The 22,291-nt window shown below is 42.0% G+C and overlaps 2 protein-coding genes across 2 annotated transcripts in view; one reads left to right on the top strand and one right to left on the bottom strand.

Annotated features, from left to right (window-relative positions):
- Positions 1-22,291, bottom strand: part of taf13 (TATA-box binding protein associated factor 13) — a 329,277-nt gene that overhangs the window by 29,616 nt on the left and 277,370 nt on the right. The gene's annotated exons all lie outside the window — the stretch shown is intronic.
- rps21 (ribosomal protein S21) lies at positions 830-7,648 on the top strand. Its single transcript, XM_083920423.1, has 6 exons — positions 830-862; positions 1,517-1,600; positions 3,589-3,652; positions 6,545-6,616; positions 6,827-6,882; positions 7,582-7,648. Exons 2-6 carry the CDS (start codon positions 1,551-1,553, stop codon positions 7,589-7,591), a joined length of 252 nt encoding a protein of 83 aa, XP_083776549.1. The 5' UTR covers positions 830-862; positions 1,517-1,550; the 3' UTR covers positions 7,592-7,648.

Genomic DNA, 22,291 nt, shown 5'->3' with positions numbered 1-22,291 from the left:
TGACACTAACTCTTCTTTTACACTTTATTCTTGTGTTAGGTTAAAATGTTCTTGTATAATTGCACTGTCGTTATTTGCTGCTCTGTGTGCCCTGAATTGCCCCCCGGGGACAAATAAAGTTTTTTGAATTGAATTGAATTTTTGAATTGAATTGAATTGAATTGAATTGAATTGAATTGAATTGAATTGAATTGAATTGAATTATTTTCAGCAGCATTAGTGGTTAAAAAAGAGGTTTGAATGCCTTCACCGTGCTGCCCTGAGCTAATCACTGTTAGCAACTCTCCGGGATTTCTACGTTAATAGTTGTTATACAAAAAAAAATGTCTTGATGGATTATTTGCCGAAAAAAGACCATGGGAATTTACACCGGATTTTCACTTTAAATGTTTTTTTTTTTAAGATTTATTTGCAAAATCAAACCAATCTACAAACCATGAAAAAAATGTATATTTTTATATGCAACATTTGAAAATAAAGTTAATCTTATACATGAATACCAAGTTTGTATGGATCAAAATCACTCCAAAGGCAATATACGGTACAATATTTTCATTTAGTTTTATAAAAAACAAAGTTGTAGGCTGTTATGATTTTCTCTCTAATTGTGTTTACTTAAGCATACATATTATATGCGTACATATGTATGTGTACATATTATATTGATAATCAAATTGTATTTGGGATAGAAAATAGACATTGACACATGCTTTTGCTCCTCTGGTGCAGCTCATTCTGCTTGGAGTAACCTTGTAGTAGCGTTACGAACATCCTGCAGGGGGCGACAAAATCACACAGAAAGAGATATTTCTACTTCCGGGTCATCTGCTCTCCCTTTCCTGTCGGCCATTTGTCGTATACGGTGGGTTTCTGTCGAGATCTCGTCTTGTAATACCTTTAAAATGGATCTTTCATCCTTACGTGGCTGGGATTTTCTTTGCATATGTCAAAGTTAACGTCTTTATGTGTTGGTAGATAATCTTTTGGATGGCGTTTATGGCGGAAATCGTGTGTAAATTGTTTTGTCGAGTGTGTGTGAGCAGCCACATGCGGCCGTGGCGTTAGCTCCGGATGCTAGCTGATGTGCTAACTCTCCTGTAGCTGCTCATTTCTGTGTTTCTTCGTGTTTACGCTGATATTTTCACGTCGTTTTTGGGAACAAACGACCGTTAAGACCACAAGCGTCTACTAACGTTAACGGCGGCTTGGTGGAGGAGTGGGTCGTCCTCTGATCGAGAGATTGGTGGTTCGATCCCCATCTCCCCCCGGTCCACATGCCTTGAGCAAGACAATGAACCCCAAATTGCTTGGGTGTGTGAATGTGGTGTGAATGGTTAGATCAAATTAGATGGTCTGTAGATGTCCACTGCCATCAGCGTGAATGTCTGTGTGAATGGGTGAATGTGACAAACACTGTGAAGCGCCTTGAGTAGTCAGAAGACTAGAAAGGCGCTTTATAAGTACAAGTCCATTTACGTTGCTTTACATTGTTGTAACGTTAATTTCTTCATTTCAGATTTGTAGGCGACCAACCTGAGCAGCCTGTGAACATGCAGAACGACTCTGGTGAATTTGTGGACCTTTACGTCCCACGCAAATGGTGAGTTACCACGTTCATCAGGAAGTAGTAGAAGAGAATCTAAGTATTACTAGAAGAATGTACCGAAAGAAGTTATTGGGCAGTAAAATGTTCCCCGTCAGTGTTAAGCTGTTATATCCAGGGTCATACGGCTGTTTTCAAGGGTTGAAAAGTGCTTTGAATATTGAATAAAGTTGCTTGAAATTGTAATTTAGGTTATGTGAGATGGCATATATGATAGAAGAAGAAGAATTACTTTATTTATCCCGCACGGGGAAATTAAATTTTTTTCACTCTTATTATTATACATGTTACACACACAGGCCCGAAATACACACATGCACAAACAGGACCTATATACATTACATGCAATTAAGGAGAGATGTCAGAGCGAGGGGGCTGCCAGCGCCCCGAGCAGTTGGGGGTTAGGTGCCTTGCTCAACAGCACCTCGGGAGTGCCCAGGAGATGAACTGGCACCTCTCCAGCCACCAGTCCACACTCCATACATGGTCCACACAGGGACTTGAACCAGCCAAGTCACCTATGGACTGAGCTACTGCCGCCCCTAACGCAGAAAAGATCTCCCAAATCGAGAAACTGAAAACAGCATTTTCTAATGTTTTGCATGAAATATAACTTTTGATGATTAAGATGATCAAAAAAGTTGGTTATATTTCTGTGGAGTTTTCCTTTCATTTGTCGTCCTTCTGTAGAGAGCTGCCTCAGAACATAATTTTGGTTGTTTATAGCGCAATAAAGACACATTTAATGTGATGAACAAGGGCAATAATCAGTATACTGAAAAAACTGTATGTACTGTAAATATCTAATTAGCCACAGCTGTAAGGTGCTGGAAAAACATAAAGATGCACCGTGAAATGCTTAAAGTCCTTGAATTTGATTTTGGAAAAGATGTATATGTGATGTTAGTGGATTATTTCAGCTGCATTGATGCTGCAGAGGAATGAGGTTGTGCTCATTTTAACCACTTTTAAATGGTGCTGGGTAGTTTAATCTACAGCAATGCATTCTGTTTGTAGCGTGGCTGTCCTGGCTTGTTAAAGACTCTATTTATCTTAAGAAGTAGGAGGTTTTTAAACTTGAGTTTGTTGCAAACGTTCAACATCATCAATACATCTGGAGATGCGTGGTTTTTCATTGGACATGAAGAGGATGAATCTGTAATAACTCCGCATCAAATTCAAAATACTCCTGTTTTCCTTCAAGGCCATCCACAACCTCTCCCCTCCTTATCTGTCTGAACTCCTCAACATCGCCACCCCTTCCCGTTCCCTCAGATCTGCCTCCTCTGTCCACCTCTCTGTCCCCCCCGCCCGCCTTGTCACCATGGGGAGCAGGGCTTTCAGCCGTTCTGCCCCCCAACTCTGGAACGCACTTCCACCGGATCTCAGGATCTTGGACTCTTTCACACACTTCAAATCAAAACTAAAATCTCACCTATTCCGGACTGCCTACCCCACTTAACCATCCATATTGTCTTTTCTTATCTGTTTTGTATTTCCTTCTTAGTGTTTTTATCTATTTTATTTATTTTTATCTATTTTGCAATTGTACGGTGTCCTCGAGTGCCCAGAGAGGCGCCCTCAAATTAAATGTATTATTATTATTAATGACGTGAAACTGTGGGACAAATGTAGTGAAATAAAAATACAATACTTACTCTTTTGAGATGTAGGGAGTGCAAGAAAATATATACTATTGAATTATACAGGTACCTTGAGTTCAGTACAGTATTTGTGTAAATATTATCAATTCAATCTCAACACGGTCCTCTACTTGGGTGACTAGATGAAACTGCATTTAATATTTCTAAGGGAGTAAGTAGTCTGTGGTGTCCTTTGACAGTTAAAAATGTTTTTGTAAGTGACAACAAAAGCTGCTGCATTAAAGCTGAGCTGAAAGCATTTTTTATGCCAATTATCCGTGTGAATTATGGTGACGTTTAATTTCCAGGAACATTTAATTAAAATATTGTGTGTGTTTGCAGCTCTGCTAGCAACAGGATCATTGGAGCCAAGGACCATGCCTCCATCCAGATCAACATTGCTGAGGTAGAGTGAATTTAAAGTTTCTAGATTGATTCAAGATTCAAGAAGCTTTATTCATCCCGAGGGAAATTATTGTGCAACAGTTTCGATACAAAGGCGGAAAAGGATCAGAGTAACAATAAGCATAAACATAAATCAAATCAAAATAAAGCTAACGTCAGATAAATCAAGCAATGAACCAAGTGTGACAGAGTGCAACAGACGTCGTGGTTAAGCGTAGGTATATACAATATACAACAATACGCAGCGTGCAGTTTAGCAGCAGATTGAAATAAAATAAGTACAAACTAAATAAGTGAGAAGGAGCGATAAGTTATAAGTGTTAAAAATGTAGCAGCATGTCCTACAGAACTAAGTGACAGTATGGCACAGTGGAGTGTAGCAGCATTTCGTACTTAAGTAAGTTACAGTAAACCACAGTGAAATGTAGCAGCATGTCCTAAAGCACTGTAAGTGTAGCAGCAGATAGTTACAGTACCATTAATAAATAAATAAAGTGATGTAGTGGTGATATAAAGAGACAGTGTCGTATAGCAGCATTACTTACTGAAGTAAGTGACAGTACAACTGAATAAAGTACAACTGAATAAAGTGGTGCAGTGATGGTATAAAGTGACAAAGTGACATTTTCAGGATACAGTGTCTCCACTGTTCCTTACCTGACTGGGGGGAGATGAATTATAAAGTTAAAGTTAAAGTGAGCACCCTCTCTTGGACATGGTGTTGGTTATTCACATCATTTCTTGTCATTAATGCTAACAAAGTACTGGTGAGTGGATATCAAAAATGCATCATTAATGGTCCAGTTTTCTGAGAAGAAACTATTTCCAAACGTAGCCATGATTCATTTAGAGGTGAAAGGCGGAAATCTCTGCAAAACCAGAGACTGCTTTTTTTCTTACTTTCGTAAAAAAGACTGTTGGCGGGTCCTCACTGAAAAAACCAGTGTCTAAATAGATGGTTCTGTTTTTTAGATTTAACCTATTGATACGGTCAAAGTTGGATTAAGAAATGTTTTACTACTTCACTTTGTAATTTAGACAAAGATAGAACTTTATCAACCCCAAAGGAAATTGTTGTCCCTGATTGCTCCCAAATTTCAAAAACAAAAGCGCATCGAATAGGTGAAATATAAAAATAGAGACGAAATACTAAAGAGCAAATAACAGTCCCTAATAAAAGAATAACAATAGAAGTAAGATAAGTATAAAAGTAAGCTAAACTGACAAAGTAGCAATGGCAGTTAATATTGAGTAATATTGGCTGTTGTAATATTGCATATTGTATTAAAACATAACGTTATAGAGAGAGATACTGGACATGATAAATAATATAGTCAATGGCATTGAAATTAATATTGCACATGAAAGGTAGTACTTAACATAAAATTTGTATTATTCTCTGTCCGTTGCGTCATTTGTGAATTGTATCTGTTTTTATGGCTTGCAATAATGCGGTCCACTAGCACGGTGACTCATGCTCTGTTTTGTAAAAAAAAAAAACAACAGCAGTGTTTTGAAAATATTTGCATGGCGTTGCCACAAGAGCAAACCATAACAGCGTGACAGGAGTGAGATTGTCAGAGGAAACCCTGACACCGTAACGCGGAAGCTGAGACACAATCAGCCATCAAACACGTGGAAATGTGAATGCAATGTTGTCCGCAGTTTGTAGAAACATGACCGAATAATATCATCGCATCACTGTAAACGGTCAACGAGTCATCTGAGACTAAGGGCGTGATCACACTGTCCTCCCGGACCGAGACCCGGACTTTAGGGTACTTGTCCCCCCTCCCTCTCCCCCCCGCGCCCCAGCCCCGTTTGTACTCACACTGCCTGGGCCTCGGCCAATGCTTCTTGCTGTCCATACGCCATCACGCCGTAACACGTCACACGCATCGATCGCGTGTGTGTGGCTTTGTTTACAAATCTTTCCATAGACCTCTGAGTTTTTGTGCGTCTTGTCGACTGTTTTTGAATATTTTCATCCGACCAAATCTGCAGTAAACACTCCACCTCCCCATCACACCAACGTGAACCTTTCACCACCATTGTTGTTGTTGTTAAATGTCCGCGCATGGTCCGTCCTTCTATTTACATGTCCGAACAGGCGGACATAACGCTACTGCCGTAGGGCTCGTGCGCGTGCACGTGCGCACTCTCGTGCTCGTACATGTGCAAACGGCTCCGCTAAAGCCCACCTCTTTCAAGCGGGCCGTGGACGGTCCGCTGGCCGCAGGAGCGGGTGCGCTCACATTACTTAAAGGTACTAGACTTTAGCTGAAAAAACGGTTTTGGCCGCGGCCAAAAGCACAGCGTGAGCACGCTGTAAATGACCTATTGTTGGATGAACATACCTGTCAACGTTGCTTGTTATTAAACAATTAATTATAAATGATATGTACTTGACATGCCGCTGCATGTTTGGGCTATTTTTCTTTTTATATTCATGTGATTTTGGCTAACATGCTAATTATCACAGTAAAGCAGGAGCCTGCGTTCTTTTTGCTTTAAACGTCATTACATTACTGTGGTCAACTGCAGATTTACACAAAAATACCACTTTGACCTCTAAAAAATATTGTTTTTAATACCATTCCAAAAAAAAAAACACCTGGTGTCTGACACTGAAGACACAAAATATTCACCAACCTAAAACCGCATAATGTGCATTTGTAAATAATCATACATAAGAAATATCATGTTCGTAGCCAACAAGCTATGACCTGCTGAAGCACCACTGTTACATTTCCAGATTTTAGCAGGTTTTGGTTGTAAATTATCCAAAATGCAAAAGTGTTGTAAAATCAAAAGTTTCTTATGTGTAGCAGTTGTTTTGACCCTTAAATCTTCTTGGTTTTTTTTTCTAACCGATGAGCTCTGTCCTCTGCAGGTTGACAAGGTGACCGGTCGCTTCAACGGTCAGTTCAAGACCTATGCTATCTGCGGCGCCATCCGCAGAATGGTAAGTCTCAGCGGTGTGTCTGCTGTCACACAAACGCAGACAACCCATCCCTTTGCCTAGAAGATTTTTCTGATTATGTTAATCACTTTGGACTTAAAACATCACTGTTTCGCATTTACAGTTTTCTGTCCTGAGTGTGTCGGGCGTCGTAACACACTTGGGTTCGATTGTCTTCTAAACTCTGAAAGGTTTTATTTTTTCCTCCTGCAGGGTGAGTCTGATGACTCCATCCTGAGGCTGGCAAAGAATGACACCGTTGTTGCAAAGTAAGAACCTGTTCTCCAATGTCGCAACTATGACAGAATTACAATTTTGCATAGATATCAAAATATATCAGGGTGAATAGTCCCAGTTATTTGTAGTTTAAATCATAGCTACTTTTGGTTCCTCAGAGGCTTTTGATCGTCCATGTTTATACAGTCAATAAAAGTAAAGTCAATTTTAGTCCTCTGTCAGAGGAAGAGAGGGCATCAGTTGTTCACAGACTTGGAAATGAAAGAGGGATTGGGCTTTTTTTTTACAGCAGGCATTTTCACTTGTGATATTCGGGGGGAGAGTACAGGTGTCGTTGATAACGTAAAGGATGGCTCTGTTCCAAGTGTGCCAGTGAGTGGGCCGGCACAATACCATGCTAAGTCTCTAACTGAAATAGCTGCTTTAAATGGAGCCATCGTAAATGTGCCTTTCTTACTGCTACGTAACAAGATACCTTCTGAGGAAAAGAGGCTGAGAAGACCCTTTCAATAAACTACAGGGTGATTATTATCCATGCTGCTGCTGACAGGGGAAAATACACTCTTTATTTAAAACTCTTGAACTCTCAATAATTTCCCATTTGTAATGGATGTTATCAGGGGAATAGGTGTCTTTCAAGAGGTTTCAGGGTTAAACAGATGTTTTTTTTAATCTTTTGACAACTTGTTTGCCAACTAACAATAATTTTCCCGTCCTCTTTTGTTTCACAGGAACATCTGAGTGTGACGCTGGTGCTGCTGAAAGTTTGTAAAAATAAAATGGGAAAAAAACCAACAACCTTCTTTGCCATTGTTGTAATTTCTCAATAACAGACACAGCATGTAAAGGTGAAGAGTGATTGTGTCAGGCAACTGTGTAGTCCTGTGGTTCTCAACAAGGGGTCGGGGACCATCAGAGGTCCTTAACGTAGTTAATTTATTTTCACTATTAAAGAAGTCTGTCGTATAGTGACTATTCTAACCTTAGGTTTCACTTCCTTCACTCATCTGTATTGAAAACTATAGAATTCTGGGCTTAATCATATCAAACAAAGTCTCATCCAATGGAGGTCCTGGACCTTTTAATATGTATCCTTTTTAGGGGTTCTTGACAAAAGGTTGAGAACCGCTGGTCTAGTCTACATGTTGGTTACTTGCACTAAATACCCGTTACCTGAAAGCACACACCTACAACCGCTATGTCTTTTATTGTAATGGGGTTCTGAATATAGTGTTACAGGTGCAGTTATTAGGACGTCCCATGTTCTTGTTAGCTGCCATAACATAATTAGGTTGGTGCTTCTGTAAAATAAACCAGTGCTTTGTTAGGAGTCATACAAAAGCAATCGGTTTGTATAAATCAGGGTTCCTCCGCAGTATGGAAACATGGAATTTAATTTGAGTCATTTCCAGGTCTGGATAAATATGGAAAAAGGGAAGAGTATTGAAAAAACATCTGTTGTTTACAGACTATTATCTCACTTTCTAAAATGAAATATCAGAATCAGGTTTATTGCCATGGAATTTGCCTTGATTTGACGGTGCTTACATGGGAACAGACATAAACATAAGCATAATAAACTATTAACCATGAAAATGGAAAGTATACACATATACATGTATTTACACAAGTAGTGCAGGAGGTAGTGTGCAGTTAAAGCGTCCGTAGGGGGCGTTGGTGCAACACATATGAGTCATAGGTCCATACGTTTCAGTCAAAGTCTTTAGCTGTGTTCCAGAGCCTGATGGCAGAGGGGTAGAAACTGTCCTTGTGCTGGGAGGTTTTGGTCCTGATAGACCGCAGCCTTCAGCCGGAGGTGAGAGGTTCAAACAACCTGTGTCTGGGGTGAGAGGGGTCAGTAGCTGTTTTCCTCGCTCTCTTCAGGGTCCTGCAGGAGCAAAGATCCTGAAGAGAAGGGAGGTCACAGCCGATCCCCCTTTCTGCAGAGCGATGATACGCTGCAGTCTGCACCTGTCCTTAGCAGAGGAAGCAGGGCCAGGCAGTGATGGAGCAGGGGAGGATGCACTCCATGATGGCAGTGTAGGAGTGGACCAGCATTGTTTGTTGTAGGTTAAACTTTAACTGCCTTAAGAAGGACGTCCTCGGCTGTGCTTCTGGATGAACCTGATGTCCTCGGAGATGGTGGTGCCCAGGAATCTGTATAGATTAATATATACAAACAAAAGTTTCCTAACACGACACAGCTGGGCTGTAGATGACATGACACTAACCAAGCTGGCTGTACATTTGATTTATGATTTAGTTTTATTTCTCATTTTATTTATTGACAGTATGTTTACTCCATCTAAAGCCAATGAAGCACAGACATCCATCTCTACTGTTCCTGTCTGCAGAGTTACAGGTTCACTTATTCATTTCACTCTTTTAGCATTTAGCTTGAATGAAATGCTGTGCATTGAACATGTCTCTGTTTGTAGTTCATTCACTTGTATGAGCAACAACACATATGTAGAAATGTCTTGTAATTACTTGGCAACACAATGGCATACATAGACAGAATTTAACATAGGTGTTAAAAGTTGGATTTTAAAACCATTTATTGACATAATAAGCAGTCCCCCAGTTAGAGCTGGTTAATGTGGCCCGGGAAAGGGAAGTTTGGGCTCCCCTGCTAAAGCTGCTGCCCCCACGACCCGTCCCCGGATAAGAGGTTGAAGATGAGATGAGACGAGATGAAAAATCCTCTGAAGAGTCGTGAATTTAGAGATGTAAAATGTGAAGGAACCCTGATAAATTCGGGCCAGTGTAAACTCTGAGCCCTGACTCCGGCCCTCACTGGTTTATTCCAGCAGAGGGCAGCATGTGGCAAGAAATGAAAGTTCCCTTCAAAACCAGAAAAAAAACATGTTTCATGGGTGGAAAGGGCAAACCCAACTCTAGACTACACTTTCTGCTGAGCTGTTGTTTTCACTCTTATATATATCGCCATTTGAAAATGGAAAATCATAAAAAAAAAAAAAAAAAAGCATTGATGCCCTCTCTCTTTTGAAACAGCACACCACTCTGATTTTCCACTGTTGGCTTGACTGCCTTCATGTGTATATTCGTCATAGCTCAGTGTTTAAGGTCTTTATTTATCATGTGCTTAACAATTACAGGGAAGGTGGCAATAAAAGCCTCAGGCCTCAGACTCTAACTTACAAATGGACTTGTACTTATAAAGCGCCTTTCTAGTCATCTGACTACTCAAGGCGCTTCACAGTGTCTGTCACATTCACCCATTCACACAGACATTCACACTGATGGCAGTGGACATCTACAGACCATCTAATCTGATCTAACCATTCACACCACATTTACACACCCATGCGCAGCACGGGGAGCAATTCGGGGTTCAGTGTCTTGCCCAAGGATACTTCGACATGTGGACCAGGGGGAGATGGGGATCGAACCACCAATCTCTCGAACAGAGGACGACCCACTCTGCCACCAAGCCACAGCCGCCCCAAATCTCTAAAGATGTTTATAAGAAAGAAAAGAAAGACTTCACAAGAAACAACACAATGAAAATCTAAACACAAGTGTCCAAGTTAAAATAAGGAATACAATATTATAACATAAATTGATATAAATGAGACAGTAATTGCGATGAATCAACCGAGTGTAAACAGGAAAAAGAGTTCTTCTCGTACCAGTATCAGAAATGCCATTATTGCCTAAAATGCTGATAATGGTAAATGGATATGTTCTTATATTGCGGGTTCAGTGTCTTGCCCAAGGACACTTCGACATGTGGATCGAGGGAGCTGGGGATCGAACTGCCGATATCTCAAATGGAGGACAACCCACTCTACCACTGAGCCACAGCAGCTGGTAATGGCAAGTATGCACTTTATGACAATACAACAATAACACACATATCACACCCATACAGTTTGTAGTGGAACTTTTCTTAGAGGCCAGACTTATTCCAGCTTTAATATTCCTTTTGATAAAATACATGAAAAACATGTTTAAAACTTGGAAGACTCTACCCACAGAACTAAGGAACATCACATCTTTGAAATCCTTTTCCAAATCTCTAAAACAACGGTCAGTGCAAAATCAGACATGTTGCCATAATCTGGATGAATGTACTTTACTTTGCCTTTGCTTGTAGTCTGTGCACTTAAGCTCCTTGTCTGTGCATGGTGCCTTTGTCTGGGTTTAAATATTCATGGATTTAAATGTGATCTATATGTTACACACTTTAATTTTATGTCTGTGTGCTGCTTTGTCTATTGCTTCCATGTGTATGTGTCATGTTTTAACTCACACTTGTGTTGACTTATCTGTTATGCGTATGTGTTTTTGTGCCGCATTTTCCTGTGTGCTTTTTTAATGTTTTCTTAAATGTCATCAAGGACTGATGAGAATTAGCCTCTGTGGCTAAATCTGGCACATTTCCACGTGTGACTGTTGAGACTTTGTTGCTCTCACTATATAATCTGGGTTGAAAAGAACTTTATTCTGGTAATAGTGGCTGTTCTTCCGACTGGCATCACAACACTATTCGCAAAAGTGTATTTTTTTTTTATTCTCCCAAGTTTCCTCAGATCTGACAGCGCCCCCCTTAGAACACAGCGTGTGTGACGTCAGTGTGTGTGGCTGTTAAGACGTAACACACTTTCATAGTATGATTTCCGGGTCAAAGCTGTTCCCACCTTCGTGTTTCTCCAACGCCGCAGTGCTGTGTTCCCCGTTGTTTGAAAAGATCATTTTCATTTGCCCTCTTTCTTATGGATCAAAAATTAGGAATAATGAGCCCACTTTATATTTTGATGCAAATACTTTTATGTTTATTTGACTAAAGTTTTGAACGCAGGACTCTTACTTGTATATGTATTTGTGCACTATGTATTGCAGTGACGTGCAGTCAGGGGAGGCAGGTGAGGCTGTGCCTCCCCTGGCATCATGAGAGGAAAAAGAAACAAAATAATAAAATAACACAAGTATTAATATTTGTCCTGTGGACTATGATTTTGGTGTGGTTCTTAATGTATTTTGACCATTTTTATAGTAAAAATGGCAGAAAATTCTGTATTTCCTGCTTAAATAAACGGAGTCTCTTCGGAGACGAGAGGTGAGGCACGGACAGACGAGAGGTGAGGCACGGACAGACGAGAGGTGAGGCACGGACAGCCGAGAGGTGAGGCACGGACAGACGAGAGGTGAGGCACGGACAGCCGAGCCTCCCTCCAGATTGCGCAATCACTCACAAACTGGATTGAGCGCGTGCAAACGGCGCGTGCTTGTTCCCATTTCTGTGTATGTTTCCAATATGATGGTTGAGGACACTTTTATGTAATACAAGCATACGCCTTCTCTTCCATGGTGTTCAGTAATGTATTTTACGTATGTGTGTAATATTTACATCTTATTGATATGACATAAATCCACAGGGAAAATGCTGCCTTGAGGCCGGCAGTACCTCTGCCTCAAGGAGGGTGGCGATAGTGAGCAGCCCTGATAGCCAGCCAGGTCAGCCAGGTCAAGGTGAACTCTGACCTGTGTGCAAAAAGTAAACACAAGTGTGCTGTGCGAAGCTGTAGAGCTTAGCGACAAGCTGTCACTTGCCCTGAAAATAAAAAATATACTAAGACATTTTCCAAAGCTGGACTTTCAGTCAAAGCAAGAAGTCATGTACAAGTAAAGGTAAGACATACTGCAATATACAGTGGCACTGGTGTTTTAAAATGGTTTTCAGCATCCCATTCTCTCCTATTCTCTCATCCTATCCTATTAGCATCCTACTGTATGTTTGTAAATCTGACTTGTGAGTCAGTGCCTCCCCAACCCCAACCCTCACTGCACGTCACTGATGTATTGCTACTTTTAAAAAAAGTAAATGAATTGAATTTGAAGTTATTTATAAAAAATGTAAATTTGTATTTATTGGATTTATTTCAGACATGTCAAAAGAAAAACAAATTCAAAATTAAATTAGTTCACAAAATAAGAAGAAAAAAATAAAGCATGTTACAACATTAATTAAATTAAGCACCATTGACATATTGACACATTGAGTTTGCATGTTGTCCCCGTGTCTGCGTGGGTTTTCTCCGGGTTCTCCGGTTTCCTCCCACAGTCCAAAGACGTGCAGGTGTTCGGTTCATTGATGACTCTAAATCACCCGTAGGTGTGAATGGTTGTCTGTCTCTGTTCGTCTCTATGTGCCCTGTGATAGACTGGCGTCCTGTCCAGGGTGGACCCCGCCTTACGCCCGATGTCAGCTGGGATCAGCTCCAGCCCCCCCGCGACCCCGACCCCGGGATAAGCGGTTGAAGATGAATGAATGAATGACATGTCTGAAAAGGAGTAGGAAGACGTATAAACTGATTGAATCCTACCCCTTCTCCTTAACAAATCATTGTTTTAACTTTTGTTTCTGATTGACCTTTGTATGCCATAATCTAACTATACATCAAATCATATACAATTTATAAATAACATATCATATATAAAATATAGTATATATAAAGTAATATCATTTCATTTATATATATACGTCCATACATACAAATACACATGTATCTGACCATACCTATACAGTATATAGCCCATATTTATATACACACACACTGTTTTTGTTTGTTTTTTAAATGACTTTGTACTTTTAGTACACAGTAAAATAGATAACAGGATTTTACAAAAAAAGTCATGATAACTTGACGTTCAATGTGATTGTGTTCACATTTTGAAATTGTGATTTGAAACCACGTCTGCCTTTAACAGAAGGAGAGTCCACCCAAACATTTAAAGTGTAATTCCGGCACAAAATCATCCCAGGGTCTTTTTCGGCACTTACACTCACAATCTTTTTCGTATATAAGAGCGTGATCACACTGTCCTCCCGGACCACGACCCGGACTTTAGGGTACTTGTCCCCCCTCCCTCTCCCCCCGCGCCCCAGCCCCGTTTGTACTCACACTGCCAGGGCCTCGGCCAATGCTTCTTGCTGTCCATACGGCATCACGCCGTAACACGTCACACGCATTGATCGCGTGTGTGTGGCTTTGTTTACAAATCTTTCCACAGACCTCTGAGTTTTTGTGCGTCTTGACAACTGTTTTTGAATATTTTCATCCGACCAAATCTGCAGTAAACACTCCACCTCCGCATCACACCAACGTGAACCTTTCACCACCATTGTTGTTGTTGTTAAATGTCCGCGCATGGTCCGTCCTTCTATTTACATGTCCGAACAGGCGGACATAACGCTACTGTCGTAGGGCTCGTGCTCGTACACGTGCGCACGCTCGTGCTCGTACATGTGCAAACGGCTCCGCTAAAGCCCACCTCTTTCAAGCGGGCCGTGGAGGCCCAGCTGGCCCCAGTTGAGCGCGGAGCGGGTGCGCTCACACTACTTAAAGGTACTAGACTTTAGCTGAAAAACCGGTTTTGGCCGCGGCCAAAAGGACAGTGTGAGCACGCTCTAAATTATTAACAGAGGAATCCGTAGAGTCGCTAACAGCCGGACGTGGCTAACAGGGAATAGCTCGGTGCAGTACTAATACTGCTTCAAATAACAGCAAACCTCTGCAGCAGCATGAGAAGCGGCCTTACACAGAAAACAAAGCAGCAATGGGCTCCTTCCTTTGGGATTGACTTTGGTAATCCACTTGAATGGACTTTACTATGAGAGGAGCTGGTACCTGCTGTTGTGGAATTTCACTTTAAGAAGCTGAAATATAATGTAAAAGACTGATATTGTCGTTTAAGTTGGGCTGTAAAGTTAATTACAACAGTACAGATGGATTGTGTGTTTTCATATCTCAGAGTAGGGGACCTCCTACTGTCTGCACCATCGGGCTGTCAAACTATGAGTAAGCAGATGAAGTAGAGGTCAAAGTGGCGATAACAGGGCGAGGTGAAGGCATGGGGAACTGACAGTGGTCATTTAGGCTAAACACAGTGTGGAGGTAACGGCCCAGTGGTGTGTGAGAGCGGTTTCAGGGCGTCTTTAACCTCATTCAGCCTCCAATGATAGCTGTCATCAACTGCTGCTTTACTGCTTTGTTCCCACACATTCTCCCTCTTTTGTTCCTACAGGTGAGTCGCCGAGGAGAAGTATGTCATCATCCTCCTCTTCACCGCCCCTCCTCTTTCTTTTCCCCGGAAGGCCTGTGGACCAAAGGTATGTGAATATGCTCTTACCCCGTTCAGTGTGTGTGTGTGTGTGTGCGTGCGTGCGTGCGTGCGTGCGTGCGTGCGTGCGTCTGATCATATAACCTGACTCCTCCAGATGGATTGATTCTCACTGTCTCAGCAGATCCATCTGGGAACTTTGGTTTGGAGATCTTTTTGGGAAGGGGTGAAAATCCTGGTTTCTGATTGGATAAACCATCTGTCTATCACCAACATACGGGCCAAACCAACCAATCACATCAACAAAGCGACGTACTAACAGAGTGGAGGCAAAGCTCAGAAAGGAAACAACATGTGAGTAAAGGATATTTTCTGTTTTTGTAACGTAAATTTACGGATCAAAGGCCCAATTTCAGGAGCCCGGTCCATATTCAACAGAAGGATCCAGAGAAAAAAGAGTTAGTGAGCAGCTTGCTCCATAGCTGCTCATCTCATCAGTGGAAGCCTCCATGTTGTTTACACAGAAAAGTTGCTTCGTGTTTCGTCACTTGAATCCACCTCAAAACCAACGCTGATTGGTTTGGTCGCTTGGCAAACTCTCCGCTGCACGTTACAAGACTGATCTGTGAGTCACATAAAATGGAGGCTACTGATCATGCAGACTAAAACAATAACAAATGAAAGGAAAAAAGAGATGCAGCGAAGCCTGTTTCCATTGTAAAACATCATGCAGGTAAGAGATTAACTCTTGCAGGATATGCTTGCAACACACGGTAATATGTAACCAACTCACCTCCTCGGCGGTCTCTCTTTCTCAGGTGAAATTACAGACTCCAGTGAGTGTGCTCTGCTCTTCAGCCTTTTAATTGCATCACTTCCCGTTTATGGACAAATTACTAACCGTTAGCTGCCTCAAACCGGTCTGGCGTGAGAAAAAAAATTCCCCACAAGATGCAAACCCACCTTCCCTTTCATGTGGCAGCCAACTGGGGAGTTTCAACGAGACACAACGAGGCTTGGATTTTTGTTTTAGAAACAAGGCTAAAAGGCCATATTGAAGAGTAAGTATGTTCGAATGATACGTAACAACAACCGTCACAACTGTCACAAAGCCACAAAAAATGGAAATTGTTGGATGCATAAAGGCAGCTATGAAAAATGTTAAGTCAGAGTCTAACATGCTGTTATCAAACTCAAAGCTGAGCCAAACCATGCAACAGTAGGTTGTGCTTGCAACACTTGGTAATAGGTAACCAGCTCTCATGGAAGCAAATGGTCATGTTGGGTCCCTTAAAGAAAAGGTCTATTGTCAACATGGTGCTTGAGCATAAGCCTGTTGCATTGTAACATGTTCTGGTGGTACTCTGTTGGACTCTGTGACATTGCCATCTCCAGAGCTACGTACAGAGCGCCCGTGATGACACCAGCCTTTTCTGATAAAGACGTCTGTTTAAGACAGAGTTTTGCAGTTGCATCTTTTTTAAGTTTTTGCCAGGCCACCACTAGATCACTCATCCTCATCTAACCGTTATTTTGCCGTGACGTTAAATGACATTGAACGCTTTTTTCGCACTACTTTTTTAGCCTGAGGCTCTCAGGGCACTTAACTCTCATTGGAAACAATTATAAAAAGGTGCTACATCTGCAGCTTAATACATGGCTGTTTTTGGTTGCTGAAATAAATACAGACCTAATGACAAAAGTCCTTTTGATATTCAAATAATCCTTAATTAAAAGTTGTTGTTCTTCTTCATTTTTTTTTCACGTTTGCTCTGTTTAAGTATCTGTATAAGAAACACAGTGCACCTTCTTTTGGAGCCGAACTCTTAATCTGAATTAAATGCCAAGCATGTCAGCCTGTGGCAGGGAGCACCCGGCGAGTCCCAGCTCGCCAAACAATGAGCTTAACATGAAGGGATGGAAACCCCTCATGCACCCCCCCCCCCCGAACCCCCTCACCTGGCCCCTTGCATACCTTTGACACACACACACACACACACACACACACACACACACACACACACACACACACACACACATAGACAGACAAAGAGCCCTGTTTCAGCCTTGAAACAAGGGACAGTGAGCCGATATGGTTCTTCAGCAAAACATCCCTGTAAAACTATGACCTCATTTATAGACTTTGATTGCATTTGTGCTAATATGATTATATTTGATGTGCTCTATCTGCAGGTTTTTGTGTCAGTGAGTGAAGCAGCTTAATTTACTGAAAATGAGAAAGAAAAAGTCACTGATTATTGCGTCACAGCACTGATCAATGGGCTCTTTCTGTTTTTAGATGCACAGGCAGCATAGGAGGAAGCATCAGTAGTAACCAGGGAAGGCTACATGTTGGAACAGGTTATACCCGTATGAGCGCCTCCAGTTCAGCCTGCAGTTCCTTTAAAGGCCTTTAGGTGTCCCCTAAAAACAATCTCAGACTACATTTAAGCCGTCTAACAGGTGAATGCCTAACTTGTGGTCATGTTTAAGCCTGTGAATGTTCTCATGTGTCCAGGTCGTCGTTATCCTCAAAGCAATTTCAGTCCAAAGCAACTGGACTTGGTTATTTGTCTAGGAAGACGTTTCACCTCTCATCCAAGAGGCTTCATCAGTTCATGTACACATCTGACCAGGCTGGGACTGGACCAGGACCAGGCTGGGACTGGTCCAACTAACTGGTGTGAGATCCAAGTATTTAACCTCTCACAAGGCCGATGATGTCACTGGAACCCTTTGCGCTCCAAGTGCCAACGGCCGTCGTTGGAGTGACAGTCGTTGGTGGGAAGTTGTTGTGGTGTTGTGGTCATGTTTCTAACAGGAAATAAAACAGTCACTCTGAATAACTTCATACGCTGTTTTACTTGATCCCACAGTTATATATGATCTTCCAGGTTCTCTTCACTTCCTGCTTGTTTTTGTCCAGATCTTACTTGATATCACCGTACCCTACTCCTCGCTCACTTGTCTTTTGTCATGCCTCCCTGTCTCTCTTCCCCTCCCTATCTTTCCATCCTTCTCTCGCTCATCCTTTTGTCCGTCTTCAGGAGCAGCCCCGGCTCGTCTCTTTTGTCCTCTTTCCGACGTCGGCGCACTTCAAAGGGATATGAAGGGAAAGGGAGTGAAAGAGACACTGATGAGAGAGAAAGAGAGAGAGAGAGAGAGAGGGGGGGGGGGGGGGGACGGAAGGAAGGGATGGAAGGAAGCAGACTGGATGGAGAGAGTGAGCCGAGAGAGGAAGAGGCTGCAGTTGATTTTTATTAGAAGTGAACATTCTGGCCTGAGAGTGGCACTTGAGGAAAACCATTACCAAAAAGAAGTATATACTACTGCAAGTTCATTTTAATTAAGCAAACTGAAGTTCAAGTATATTTCCCTAAGTATAAGCCAGGTATACTTCTTCTCTGTATACAGAAGACAAATGAGGAGCTCTTTTCCAAAACGCTATAAATCCTTTCTAATAGTTTTCAGGGAAATTACATTTTTTTACCCAGACCCACACATTTGGTTAATATTCAATGTATCTTGTCAAAATGGTTTATTGGCTCAGTCTGAACGTGTTGAACGGACGGACGAAACAAAAAACTCTCCCGCTTCAGAGCGCCGCCATGTTGGATCGCATAGAACGCTCACTGGATTCTGATTGGTCGAGAGGACGTATCGCATTTAGGCTAAAAATAGGTTTGGCGCTGGTCGCGGTTTGGAAAGGAACTGCATCTTGAGACCATTTTAAACAAGGAAATAAAGCGATTTGGCATGAAACATTGATGAAGCAGTGAAAAGGTTCTGTATACAGCAAAGTGGCATGACAAACAATTTTTTTTTTAATTTGGCTTTTATCTCGTTTTGGAAAAGAGCTCTTCAAATATGCTTTGATTTTTACTTTAAAAGAAGTGTACTAATAGCACACTTGAATAAACTTATTTTTGGTAAGGGGAAGTCATGGGTGTCACCACATATCTAACTCCAGTCTGAAGGGTTGGACGGACTGACCCACAGGCATCAGTAACATCAGGCTCTCATCCTTTGTTTTGAGCAGTCAAAGCAGAACTCACACTGGGAACAAAAGAGAGAGAGAAAGAGAGAAAGAGAGAGGGAGGGAGGGAGGGAGAGGCCACCAGGAGTGTGTGTGTGGATTGAAGTGTCTTGTTGGAGGAGACAAAGAGAGAGACATGTCGGTACCTGCCACTCTCTCTCTCTCTCTCTCTCTCTCTCTCTCTCTCTCTCTCTCTCTCTCTCTCTCTCTCTCTCTCACACACACATACACACACACACACACACACACACACACACACATTTTAGCCCTCTGTCAACCCCAAACATCTCCTCCCTGGCCCACAGCACTTCAAACATATCCGCCCTCAGCACTGTGTGTGACATTTATATGTGTGTGTGTGTGTGTGTGTGTGTCCCAGTCCTATCTGATGCAGAACGTGAGGCGGAACATCTGAGGAATGCGGGGAAAAGAAAAACAGTATTTACTCAATACTGTTATCATCTGAATTCACTGAAGTTATGGCTGTAAAAAGCAACACCACCCCCGATTTCAATCACTTAACACAATGTTTTCAGTCTGAATACCCACTGAGACAACATTTTATACCCAAAGAAATGGCCTGTTAAAAATAGTCCCGGGAGCCGAGAAGGAACACATTCTTTTGTTTGTGAATGGTGAAAAATTGAGCTTTCCAAGAATAATGCTTTGATTGTAAATCCATTTTGCTGATTACACAATAAACATATTTTTATTAAGCTGTATTTATTGTCATAAGAGAGGGATTTGATCGAAGTTCACCTAATTAACAGGTAGCATTTATGAGTCACAACCAAACTGCTGCTTTATCGCTTTTTTTTATCTTCATTCAGAAGTGACAGCCACTGAAATGTAAATGCAGCTGCTGAGACTGTGCACGGCAAAGTTACGTTTTAGATTGTTTTGTTGTTTCAGGGTGGATGAAAAAGCTTGTGACTAAAACAAAAAGGTGCATTCAGGTGCTCTTTGTCAAGTTGGTGTAAGGTTTAAAAGTATTGTCCTAAAGTGGCAGCCTGGCTATTGCCAGACCAAGTTCAATCTACGATTGCACGTTGGTCTGGGAAGGCTGCTGTCATTTTCTTCAGCACAAGAGGCGGGCGTAGTTCAAATGGCTGCACGCAATTGGACAGTCCTTCAACCAATCAGACCCACGATCCAGATGACATGCTCCATTCGTTTGGCCACCACTGGGACTAACTGGTAGATTGAACTTTTACCAAAACCAGTCAGCAGTAAAGCAAATACATCCTTTCTTAGGAGGAATTGCTTCAGGGCAAGTTTCTGCTCAATTTTCAAAGGAAACTTGCCACTGAAATCATTTAAAACTGTAGCGACAGGGGTGGCCGGTGGCACAGTGGTTAGAGCAGTCGCCCCATGTAAAGAGGCTGAAGGTCCTCAGGGCAGCGGCTGTAGGTTCTACTCCGACCTGCGACCCTTTGCTGCATGTCTCCCCCTCCCTCTCACCCCATTTCCTGTATGTCCAATATAATTAGGGCTTAAAAAACTGCCCAAAAATAATCTTTAAAGAAAAAGCTGCAGTGACAGCTGCATCAACGGGTAGCAGTTGCTTCGTTTCTGTGGCCGCCATGTTGAATGTAAATTGTAGGATAAGGGCACAGACCACTCGTGTGTCTCCAGTGTGACCTGTGAGCCTCTTAACAGCCTGAGGAATGTTCTGTGTGTCAGTGAATGAAGCTCTGCTGCATTAACACACCGCCTCTAGACTCCGTATAACTACAGGAGGCCACTGACCCCTTTGTGTGTGTGTGTGTGTGTGTGTGTGTGTGTGTGTGTGTGTGTGTGTGCGTGCGCGTGTGTGTGTGTGTGTGTGTGTGTGTGTGTGTGTGTGTGTGTGTGTGACAGCAGTCCACGGGTCAGAGTTCAGCATGTGTTCCACAGACTAGAGGAAGTAGATGTGTGAGGTTTCTGGACTCTGGACACATTTCACCTGCCTGACTGAGGTATCATCACTTTATGTCTTCTTTCTTGTTCTGCCAGTGAAGGATTTGTTTCTGATACAAACATCAAACCAAACCTGTAAATATAACTTTGACTCAACTCAGCACCTGTTATCTGTGAGTGTGTGTGTGTGTGTGTGTGTGTGTGTGTCGGAGAAACCCTTTCATCTTCTAAAGTGGTTCCTGTAGCTTGATTAGATGGCGGTGCTAGAGTCATGAGAACACACACACACACACACACACACACACACACACACACACACACACACACACACACACACACACACACAGCTGCTCAGGTGTTCCCTAGAAGTGTATAAGCTTTAGTCCAGATATGAAAGTCTGTGTATGTAGCGGGATGTTTTTTAGGGGATTTTATTTTACAAACAATCAAACCCGGAGCCATCCGAAGTGTCACTTTAAGCTGCTGCAACTAACGATAAGGGCTGCAACTTACCATTGTTTCCAATGTCAATTAAAGCACTTCTTTCTGGCATTTCTACACTTTTCTTTTGTAATCTTAAAATGCTCCTAATAAGAGTACGGCACACTAAAATGTCAAAGAAATCAATCATCAAAAACTCTCATATATTTCTGAGAAAAGTCTGAACAATTGGAGGAAGGAGGAGCTGATCATGGTCACATTTTTACTGTGAGACATGCCAGAAAGGTAAGAGTTACTTTAATCGATTGGTTTTTTGGTTTATAAAATGTCAGAAAAGGGTGAAAAATGTGGATCAGTGTTTCCCAAAGCCCAAGATGACGTCCTCAAAATATCTTGGATTGTCCATATTATTAGCAGGGAAGCTTTTCACATCTTAGGAGCTAGAATCACAGAATTTCCCTTTCCTAACCCTAACCAGGTGGTGTTGGTGCTTAAGCGTAACCATGGGACTTTGTTTGAATTCTCAGTGTTAACCACGTGTTCCCTGTGTTCACAACAGCGACTGTCCACACAGGTCTACCCAGTGATTGAAAAGGTGACGCCAAAGGTCCCTGACTAAACGGCCGTATGTGACGAGTTGGGAATGAGAACGGGTTTTTTTTATTCCAGAGGGTTTCTTGTGATGACTTTTTGTAACTCAAATATCAGCAGAAAATGTGCCTGAATTTGCTGTGAGTTAACGTTGCATTTGCGTGTGGAAAATGTGTCGTCACTGACTTTGGCACATTGGAGCTTCAGAGAGACACGTGCGCCCGTGATGAAGCCTTCTTCATGGCGTTCACAAACACCGCACAGACACCGGGCCCTCTTTGATGTCCAGCCAAGAAACAGACACCAAACAAGAACATGGACGTAGAAGTAGAACGTCCGTCTCAAACTGCTGTTTTTGAAACAGCCTTTATTGTAACATGAGTAAC

The sequence above is a fragment of the Echiichthys vipera genome, assembly GCF_963691815.1.
Source record: "Echiichthys vipera genome assembly, chromosome: 9".
Classification (NCBI taxonomy): Eukaryota; Metazoa; Chordata; class Actinopteri; order Perciformes; family Trachinidae; genus Echiichthys; species Echiichthys vipera.
Note: the sequence above shows the minus strand (reverse complement) of the source record. Positions and strands in the feature narration are given on the sequence as shown.

What these genes read in the sequence shown, in the direction of transcription:
- rps21 (XM_083920423.1), top strand. Translation starts at nt 1,551, where the DNA reads ATGCAGAACGACTCTGGTGAATTTGTGGACCTTTACGTCCCACGCAAA. An exon ending in CTTTACGTCCCACGCAAATG is followed by an intron (nt 1,601 to 3,588) that starts GTGAGTTACCAC and finishes GTGTGTTTGCAG; the next exon opens with CTCTGCTAGCAACAGGATCA. An exon ending in GCGGCGCCATCCGCAGAATG is followed by an intron (nt 6,617 to 6,826) that starts GTAAGTCTCAGC and finishes TTCCTCCTGCAG; the next exon opens with GGTGAGTCTGATGACTCCAT.